Here is an 11016-nt window from a genome sequence, read left to right as displayed (position 1 = left end):
CCCTTGAGTATCGTATGTCCAGCCCCCTTGAATCTCCTGTCCATTGGCTTTTCGTGGTCTGTTTTCCTACGTCCACCCGCCGCGCCCCCCCCCCCCCCCCCGCCACACACACACACACACACACACACACACACACACACACACACACGCACAGCCATACACACACTACACATTGCTTTCATTAGACATCTCTCTCTCCCTCTCTCCCTACCTCTCTCTCCCTCTCTCGCTCTCGCCTCTTGTCCGGCCCCCTGATCTTTCTGTCCATTGGCTTCTTCGGGTCTATTTTTCATGTCCAGCCCCTAATGAGTGTCCATTGGTTTTGTTATTTCCACTCCCTCCTCCCACTCCCCGGCTTTGCCCTGCCCATGTTTTGTATGTCTGTGTCCATCCATCTCCTGACGTTCAAGTTCGCAGGGACGTCACGTCCGCACTTGAACTTGCAGCTCAGGGGGGCTTTTGCCATTTTTTCATCTCTCTCTCTCTCTCTTTTCAAAAAAGCCATGACGGCTATCCCACAATCCATCTTCCCTGCGCCATCTTTGTATTATTTCTAATTTATTTTGGATGTCAAAGGCATTGATGAAGATATTTTCTCTGGAGTCTCCCTTCTAACCCGGCTCTCCCGATGTGAACCGAGCTGAACGCCACCACCAACCACCATGTCTCGCCGCAAGCAAGGCAAACCCCAGCACTTAAGCAAACGGGATTTTTCGCGTAAGTAGAACAATATTTGTAATGTCTACTGTTTCCACTCTCTTTCTCTTGACCGGTGTATGGTATTGGGCAAAGGAGAAAAAAACCCAGTTACGGAGAGCGTAATTCATGAGGCACACTGGACACTGGACAGCGGAATCGTGGTCAAGTGGACTTCAGTGAAGAGCGTGGCGAGAATTTCTTTTTCGTCTATGAAATACCTTTACGCACTTAAACCTCTCTAACAATCTCAGAGAAAAAGTTTTGTTTTCATCCAGCATGCAATCTGCAGGCAGCTGCAGAAGTTTTAGGTTAGAATTTCGTTACATGCTTATGCCGTGGCTCTTGTGCCCCCGTTGCTTTGGCCATTTAAGAGCATACGTTAAGGTGCGCGGCGAAGGGTAGGTATGCATGCTTAAGCTCGGTTTTTAAAAATATCTCACGGAATATAACGTAACGTGTTCTGGGTGCGATTCAGGGCAGGATTTCCCCTCTCTCGTAGCCTACTATTTTTGGAAGATTTTCAAAAAAGTGGAAGTGGATTTTGATTGGGAAAAATCTCGTGTCTGACTGTTTACAAGCGCCGCGTGTGTGTAGCCCACCGCCAGCAGCATAAGACATTCGTAGAAAAATTGCAGATTTTCTCCCAACACATTCAAAGACCTATACCAAGAGGATAGACATGTTTACGTTTAAACTTTTAGGTTTAGTCCATTTGAGACAGAGAGCAAATGCTTCGTGGCGAAGAGAGTTGTTGGGGGCAGCTCTCGTAAAGAGCAACAGGGACAGTATTTTCGACTCTGTATTCTTTCTTCCTGATTTACCGAATGCCTTCACGGACCCTGGTTTTGCATTTTGTTCAATTAATTCGTAAAGGGACACTTAAAAGGTAAGGCAAGATTAAATTCTGTCGAACGTCTTAAAGGCTTGGGTAGAAAGAACAAGCACTTTCAGCCACAGACGAACAATTTTACTTGGTTAACAATGAACATTTTATGAGACAATTATTAGTGCGATGCAATGAGCGCAATACTTTATTCGTAACCTGTACATTTGCCTCGTTCGTCGGTGTACTGTTTTATTGAAACGAAAAACCAACGACGGTTGGAACTGTGAAGTAGCTGTTGGGTAACCTACAAAACGCAGGTTTATCGCCGTTTACTTTCTATACCAGACCACCACTCTTTCTCACGGCGTGGCATTCTAAGCGATAAACGGGCTTGACACAAGTGATACAATGTTGTTGTAACATTCTAGTGTATCATATGGCATTATTAGGTTTCCGTACCATGTCTGCTGGATCTCACTGCAAAGACGGTCTCTTCGGGTTCCATTAAGTTCTGTGTTCCGTGTCGAAGGTCCACCGCTAGGGGGCAGACAACGATCATAAACTGGATGTGAACTTGAACCTGATCAATTTCACTGCCACCTCAATCTACATATTTGACGATATGTTTAGAATAGAAGGAAACGTATAATATGGGGTTAAGGCTGCCCCCCTCCCAATTACACACACGCCTCAATTCTTATGTGTTTCTTGAGTATTTAACAACAATATAGGCTATAAATACCAAGAGCCTACCAATACAATTTGTAAATAGAGAAAACTCAACCAAATGAGGAGTGCTAAGCTATTGAACGCAACCTAACTGAAATGCACCAAGGCATTGCAGTGTCTTGGACGGAAAATGAAAACACGTACATGTAAAGATATATTAAAATGAACAACAAAACAAGCACCTCAGTACACAGATACTTGATATGGAGCCTCTTAAATTATGGTTAGTATTTCTGTTGCAACGTCGTCCATTTGCAGTGAAATAGTAACCACACAGTTTATTGTGATGTTTATTTGACTGCGACTATATGTATATGGTATGCGTGTATGATTGCATTAATTGTTTTGAAATTATAGATTATAAAGTTTTTTGTTTTATCTTTTTTTCACTGGCTACTGAGAAGGGCAAGTAGGGTAGAAGCTAATACATTTATTTGGTATACGAGTTAAATATTTTTAAAGGTTTCAGCCTCAATCCTATACGTCCAATGGTCGGTGGCATAACTTTAAAAAAATAACGATTCCTCTGAATTGTTGTTGGTAAAGCTATTTATCACATTTTAATAATTGTGTAGCCTATTGAGTGTCAAACCTGTTCGGTGAAGGGACATTTATTGAATTACAACCGATCAAAGTTAACACTGTTCTAAGTCATCTCCCCTTATTGGTAAAAGTATTACGGAGGCCTGTAAGAGTGATTAACAGACCGAGGGAATTAAGGAAACATAATGTGTGATGCCCAAAGTAGATTGACTTCTCTCAGAAGCGTACCATGCAAACGTGTAGGCTACCAATTTTTTTAAATGTCAAACTACACCTATTCACTTTAGCTAAACGATCAGGCCTGTTGTAAAGTGATTCAAATTAAAAACCAGATTTAGAACGCATTTGAAAGAAAACTATATCATGCATTAATGTGTGTTAGAAATATCAGGTTATCTTATCATTCAAATAATTGTCTAATTTTGTCACCCCAGTACTCTAATGGGATATTCAAATAACGTAACACACATTAAACGAAGTGGACAAAACACGTGAAATGATAAAACACAAAATAGCCCAATGTCAGACAAGCGACAAAACAAATTAAATTTGATTTAATTACACGACGTTGGCTTTGGTTTCTACTGTATTAGCAGACTGGCGAGTTTGAGTGTTCAAAAAAGACTTCGATATAACCTCTACCGTTGTCATGTATGACCTAACATCAATTTAGGGGTAGTAGCATACCAGTAGTCGGAATTTATCACATGTAATCTCTATGTCCTAGTTGGAGCGCTGATGTCGTGTAGATTTGCGCTTTCAGATGATATTTTCCTCATGAGCACGTCTGGGAGCTACTCCACATACGCCCCTCGATATCTGGTCTGGGTTGGGCTGGAGTAAATTTAACCTCAGTTCACAAGATCCCAACACTTTTTTATCAAAAATCTGTACCAATCATCAGCAACTAAAATTAAAATCTATTTTTTGATTCTCAGTGGTTTTAGGTTCATTAAAATATGAAATTGGCAGCTTAGTAAAGAAGGTCATGATGCTTAACCATTAGGAAACTGGCAAAGTACTTTCACCTATAAGAGCAACGATTTTCAATTCGATGGATACTGAGCGTAGTGCTTAAGTAGCGACTCCCCATCCGTCTTGGTGAGATATAGCCATTCATGAATGGGTTTCCCCGGTTGTCTGTGACTGACAATAGAAATTCTTACAAAGAGTTAAAAAAAAACCATAATCCCGGATTTTGAGCGAGGCATTTACTAGTGCGACTCCTCATCCCGATTTCCGGCTGTGAAAGCGGTGATCAAAGAAATAGAAAGAAAGTCATGTGCATGGTCCGGTGGTGTACTATTTTTATTGTCGAACGCGCTGGGTTTCCGCACTGCACATGTGTTGGACACATTTAAACGTCTCCATCTTAAGATGTGAGGAGGGTGAGACCAACCTACCTAGGAAATCTGAAGTTACTTTGTTTCAGATTCACATTTTAAAGATGATGCAGAAACTAACCGTGCCCAGCTCATGAAAATATCATCCTTACATATTATTAGGCATGGAATAAGTTGTGTATTGTGTAAAGAGGAGATTCATAGCTGTACGTACACACAGTTAATGTTTCATAGCACACTTTGTGGCTGTTCTCTCTCTGTTGTACACATGTTGTTCACCTGATATGATCCTTCTTGTGGTTTTAATTATTGTTCCAAATATCTTCGAAAATAGAAGCAAAGGATGAGAACCTAAGGAGATCATTGTGCCTCTTGCTTCCCTTCAGAAAACCTTAGAGCCCCTCTCCTATCTTACAGTGCCTTTTTAAAGTGACAGCCAGGCATTTCTGTGACAATGACATACATGCATCATTCCATATGATGATCCCCCCCCCCACTACATCTCTCAATATTATGCTTCATCCAGTCATCTTGCTGATATCAACTCAAACATTCAGTGTCTAATTTTCCATCTCTCTCTCTCTCTCTTTCTCCCTGGTCTCGCACTGTGCTTCTCTCTTCCTCACTCCCTTCGTCTTGCGTGCCATCCCTGCCTGTGTGTGCAGCCGAGCCCCTGTCCGCCGTGCTCTCGGAGGAACTCCATGGTGGGCAGGAACACCGTGGGCTGGTACAGCTCCCTCCCGAAGGAGACCATGATCTTCTCACCTGTGGCCAGTGCCAGATGAACTTCCCTCTCGGGGATATCCTAATCTTTATCGAGCACAAGAGGAAGCAATGCAATGGCACCCTGTGCATAGACAAGGCAGTGGATAAGGCTCCGTCACCGCCACGCAGCGACCTGAGGAGGGGCTCCAACCCGGTGGAGGTGGGCGTCCAAGTCACGCCCGAGGATGACGACTGCTTATCCACGTCCTCGCGAGGATTTTGCCCAAAACAGGAAAACATTACAGGTAAACCACCCTTTTTAGAAATGAGAAAAAAAGAGGAGGACAAAGAAGTGGTGATAGAAACAGGCTTAATACACATGGAGATAAAAAAAAGTACAACGTCTATGGAGGGATGGCTGTGGTTCACACCCTTGCACTCTTACTGTAAGGGATGGCAGGGAGTGTGTGTGTGTGTGTGTGTGTGTGTGTGTGTGTGTGTGTGTGGGTGTGTTTGTGTGTTTGTGCATACTGAGTAGATGCATAAGACATGCATCACACACATGTTCCCCCTCATTGAAGGGTTTGTTGGTCCTTAGAGAAATTGGGTGAATCCCAACTACAGCTCTGGGGACATATATCAATAACCTTAATATGGAGAATGACTAGGATTGTGCGTAAGCCTATGTGTTGCCAAGATGTGTGTGTGTGTGTGAGTGTGTGTGTGTGTGTGTGTGTGTGTGTGTACAGAGCAAATAAGGATATGAAGCAAATGGTGTGGTGGGTTATTGAAGCTTGCCACGCTGTGAAGGCCAACCTCCGAGCCAGTGTCAAGTTGAGGCTGCAGCTTTTGTTTTCCAAAGCAAAGATGAAAAACATTCTTTGTTTTGATTTATTATCATTTGCTCATCAGCGCTTGGAATCACCATGGGTTTTCACTTTGCCGTTCGAGCGAGTGGGATTGCTGTAATTAAAGTCAGGCTTGTGCTGCAGATCAGAGCCCCTCTCTGTCGGCTGTCTGCTCCACTGTGGGCTCACACTCATCTTCTCTTGCCCTTCCTGTCCACTACCACACACACACACACACACACACACACACACACACACACACACACACACACACACACACACACACACAGGGCTCACACTCATCTTCTCTCGCCCTTCCTGTCCCTGGCCTCAGATGCTTCTCCTTGTGTTCGGGAAGAGTTTTTTAAAACGGTTAAACTTGGCTTTGCAGATGCCCTGGGATCCTCTGAGCTCAACGGGATGGCATTCTTTTTTTTTTCCTCCCCTCAACTACCACACACACACACACACACACACACGGTAATCAAATATAGCCCAATGGCAAAGTGACATGGCCGACCTTGGCTTGAAGTTGCCATTTTGTGACTGGACAAAGTGGAGCACCGTGGGTGCGCCCTGAAGGGCACACAAATGGGCTTATCCCCACAAAGAGCGGCACAGAGAGGGGTGACGGGGTGGGTCGGGGGGGGTGGCACAGAGAGGGGGCGGACACGGGTGGGGTGACGGAGTGGGGTGGGGTGATGGGGTAGGGGAATGAAGAGATTCAGCGAGAGGAGGGGAAAGTTTTGGGCGCTGAAGGGGTGGTGTCAGGATCTTTGGTGTGACAGTGGAGGCTACATCGCTCCCCCCTCACAACACACACACACGCACACACACACACATCCCCCCCACCCCAACCACCCTCAGTGTGTGTCCACAAGCTCATGGGAAATGCCTCTCTGTGCTGCTTGGACTCTCTCATGTGGTTTCTACAGATGTATCTTGATTTCATTGTGGTTTTTACATGGCCACATCTTATCCGAATAAATGTATGCCTGCAGATTTTCACTTTCTTACCAAAATATATGAAAAAAAAAAAACGTGAAAAGGAAGTAGAGGGACGCTCAGTTATTTTCGGTTTGTTGAGGGAGAGTAATTTATTTTAAGGAATCTTAGTGCCACTAATTATTTGTTGCAGTTTTTCTGCGTGTATTTTAATTAGGGTGAACTTCTAGTGGTTGACTTCCAGCACTAAATAAGGCATGGGAAAACATGAAACACTGCCACAGAGACAAAGAGCCAAACAAGACAGTTTATCACTTTGCTTGTAAACAACTTTAAAAAAAAATTCTTGGAATCCGCAGGGTTAAACTGTGACCTAAGGTAATCATAAGGTCGTCTGCTCCTTTGCCAGGCTGTTTACAGAACTCGATGTCCACTCCCTCACACACACACCCCCCCCCCCCCCCCCCCGAGCTCATTGTATAACGCTGGAAATCTGTGTGCCTGTCTACTGTATGTAGCTGGCCTGCTGCTGGTGATCTAAAGAGGTGTTTGTTGTGAGCAGAAAAATGCCAGCGAGTCTCTCCTCCAGCCTGTTTTGTCTGCAGTCCCCCCCCCCCCCACATTAAGAGTTTCTCTTTCTCTCTCTTTCTTTCTCTCTGTCTCTCTCTCTCTCTCTGGTTTGCTTCAGAGGGATTGGTTTTCCAGGAAGTGCCTGGGTTGGGTCAGCCCCATCAACAATCATTTGTACTTGACCTTCTTTCAGGAGTAATTATGGGCTGGTGGGGTTCAAGGATGAAGTAGTTCCCAAAGACATCCTAGCTGTTTGCATGATGGGCAGAGTGTGTGTGTGTGTTTGTGTGTGTGTGTGGGGGGGGGGGAGAGAAAGAAAGAAAGAAAGAGAAAAATACCCTTCAGTGAGGTGGATTTAAAGTGAGAGGTTGCAGTCGGTTAAAGGACAGTCAAGCCAACGTCTCCCTGAGATTCATTGTGGGTTTAATGGATATGGGTGCTAACCAGGGTCATGCATGTCTGGTTAACCCCTTTGTTTTAAAAGATGTTGATGCAGTTTCAGCACAAATTATACAATCCATTTAAGCGTGCCGGCTATCGTGCGCTAGCGTCATGTTCCTGTCAGCAGCTAAACTGGGTTATTAAGCTCATTTACATCATAATATAAAAGGGTTCAGACGATGGTGTTGGGTCACTGGTATTATGTGTGGTTGCTATAAAAAAAAAAAAAAAACATTTTGAGGGAAAGACTTCAACAGCTCCTTAGTGTGTTATTTAATCGTGGCAATGCTGGTGGGTCAAAGAGGGAATGGTGACATTAATTAGTCATACTAGAGATAACTTTAGACATAACATCTTCAAGGACAGTTAGTGCTGGAGTATGTGCGTCAGTCATACAGTTCTTATTTGTGGAATGCCTATCATCTGGGCACATGGATTTCAGCAGAGTTCAGACCCTAATGCAGGTGAAATCAGTCACTCTGTAGTGGGAAGTGTCAGAACTGAGGATATCAGGCCTCCTAAATCAAATAAGAACATACATTTATATTTAATGCTGGTGGTAGTAATTGTAGACGGGTTATGGTATGTTAGTGATCAATTTGTGTTGTTGAATCTAGGCTGGGTGAGAGGTGTTGTCGGGGAGATTTGAGGAGAGAGGGGATAGTGAGGACCTCATGGTCCTGAAACATCCCGACGCTGGCTGCTTCAAATGGCCAAATACGGAGCTTTGTGTCTGTGATGTAACATCCCTATTTACATATAGCACGGGTCTGTTTGAGAGGACGAAAAGCAGTACCTGTCATGGTGGAATGGACTGTGTGTGTGTGTGAGCGCGCGTGTGGAGACCACTGTACGTGTGTGTGTGTGTGTGTGAGTGCTGAGCACTGCATGTGTGTGTGTGTGTGTGTGTGTGTGTGTTCCATGCATGCTGCCCCAAATAGGCCATGCATCCTGGCGAGGGGGCCCAGCCCGTCAGCACGGGGGTAATCGACTCTGCAGCTCTCCCCCCTTCTCCTCTCCTCTCCTCCCGTACCCTCCTGCCCTCTACCCCCCCTCCCCTCTCTCTTTCTGCCCCCTTCTCTGTGCTTTCCTCACCTCTTTTATTCGCCTCCCCTGTACGCTCAGTGCCATTCTAATATGGGCGGCCGCGAGTCCCGTTCCTCCAACGGCAACACTTATTCTATTAATCCCTAAATGAGATTATGCGCCCAATCCCGAGATTCACTGACAGAGGGAGGGAAAATAAAGGCAGGTTGTTAATCTTAAACTGTGATGGGCCTTTTATCACGCACACATGAGTGTGTGCCAAGAGCATCAAGCGCAGTGTGTGTGTGTGTGTGTGTGTATGTGTGTGTGTGTGTGTGTGTGTTGGGCGCAGTGTGAATGCTCAACGCATTACATTGATGATAATGGCATTGCCATTGTTCCGTTCTCTCTGTCTGGCTCTCTTGATGAAATGTAAAAAATATGCAAAGTAACATCCGGCGATCTCCAGTGTGTTTTTTTCTCTGTTTTTTTTTTTTTTTTTTTGAGCGCGACGTCCAAAAATATGTCAACGTGACAGATTGAATTTGCGTAGGATCCGAACATGAAACCGTTTGGAACGCCGGTGAACTTTTTAACGAGCATTTTTTTTTTTCTTCTGGGGCTGTCTAGTGCTACGCTGATGTCCCCTTTTGATATTATGACCGGTCTGCAGCATGTCAGCCGATTAGTTCAGCACTGATATGCAGAATGGACCTCAATACGGATAATTGTATTTTTTCAAATGCCTTTTTCTCCCTCTCTCACACATGCATATCGTCTGTCTCTCTATTTATCTGCTCTGTCTCCCCCTCTCTCTCTCTCTCTCCCTCTCTTTTTCTCTCTGTCTCTCTTTTTCTCTCTTTTCAGCTGCACAGCTATTGCTTTAGCAGTCAATGTAAATCAGGGGCACCCAATTAATATTGAATCAATTACACTGTGCTATTGCCTGGCATATGAGCTGCATGCAATTTTCTGTGCCAAAATTTGACCCAGATGATTGCCTTAACAAAGACCCAAGCAATTTGAGCCATTTTTTAAAATATAATCTAGTTCATTTTTTCCCTTCTCTCAAATCACCCACTATTTCAAGCGTAACTGTCTGTCATGATTGTGATTATCTTCAAAGCGTAATTCTCTGTAGCTGACAAGGGATAGGGTCTCTCCTAGAGGCCCAGGACGTGATTTCTCCCTCTCTCTTTCTCTCTTTCTCTTTCTGTCTCTCTTTCTTTGTCTTTCTCTCTTCCAGCTGTGTGCGTGAGTGTAGTGTAGTGTAGTGTAGTGTAGTGTAGTGTAGTGTAGTGCAGTGTAGGGTAGTGTAGTGCTTGGGCATAGATGCAGACAGCGGCCTCAGACCGACTGAAACAGCCTCGGCAGAGAGACAGAGGAACTGGTCTCTATCAGCAGCTGTTGCCAGCTCCCAGCTTCCCCCCCCATCAATCAACAACGTGTGACGTGTGTGTGTGTGTGTGTGTGTGTGTGTGTGTGAGTGTGTGTATGTGTGTGAAGCATGTACATGTACATGCTTGTGTCTTTGTGATTATTACTTTTCTGCTGTATATGTGAAAGCGTATCTTCTGTGTTTGCGCGCATGTGTGTGTGTGGGTGTGAGTGTGTTCATCGGTCGACTAAATTCAGGATTGCTGTTCTAGTAGCGGACGTAGGGACTAGCTGCGGTGGCACTTGGAGACATGGGTGAGCACAGTGGTACTGGCACGACACGTCCAAATCCTTTTTTTAGATCACTCTCCGAGCAGGCTGCAGGAGGCTCCGGCATTTTTCTTGTTCCATGATCAGGGACCATGAATGATCAGAAAGCGGCTTCCCCCCTCCCCCATAAAGCAGTGTGTCACACTATTGTCACAGGAGTCTTTGCTGCTCGGTCCTCCGATGCGACGGCTTTATGAATATGCATAGAAATAGCGCCTCGTCTTTAATTTTCCGACGGTTGCAAATCCTTTAAAAAAAATTCCCATCCTTGATATTTTTTGTCAGATTTCTCAAATTCTCTAGAAGAGTAAGGTACAGAGCTGGGTTTGGCTTGGTACATATGCCAGTGTGTGTGTCTGTGGGTGTGTGTGTGTTTGTGTGTGTGCTGGGGAGCTGAAGTGTACACTTTGTCTTGACATATATTACATTTCAATGTTAATTTCAGACCCCCCCCCCCCCCCCCCCATTGCCCCCCGTGCCAATGACGAGCTGAAACAATGACCTATTTTGACCACATGTTTTTATTTATATTACGAATTCCCCAGTCCTGGATTGTGCCTTTTATATAATTGATCCATGAAAAAAAAATCACATTCAGATTATAATGGGACTTTTTATCCTTGTGATGTGTGTG

The 11016-nt window shown here is 44.6% G+C and overlaps 1 protein-coding gene across 2 annotated transcripts in view; it reads left to right on the top strand.

Annotated features, from left to right (window-relative positions):
- Positions 1–514: 514 nt before the first annotated feature.
- Positions 515–11016, top strand: part of bcl11aa (BCL11 transcription factor A a) — a gene marked incomplete at its 5' end in the record, with an annotated part of 60994 nt that continues 50492 nt past the window's right edge. Inside the window, 2 exons of one of the 2 annotated variants that reach the window (XM_080848385.1) lie at positions 515–717; positions 4806–5150. In XM_080848385.1, the coding sequence (XP_080704511.1) occupies positions 663–717; positions 4806–5150 (400 nt within the window). Of the gene's footprint in view, positions 718–1029; positions 1084–4789; positions 5151–11016 lie in introns of those variants that run through there. The other variant, XM_080848386.1, reaches the window with a different exon arrangement.

The sequence above is a fragment of the Sprattus sprattus genome, assembly GCF_963457725.1.
Source record: "Sprattus sprattus genome assembly, chromosome: 12".
Lineage (NCBI taxonomy): Eukaryota > Metazoa > Chordata > Actinopteri > Clupeiformes > Clupeidae > Sprattus > Sprattus sprattus.
This window is presented reverse-complemented; position numbering and strand designations above follow the sequence as displayed.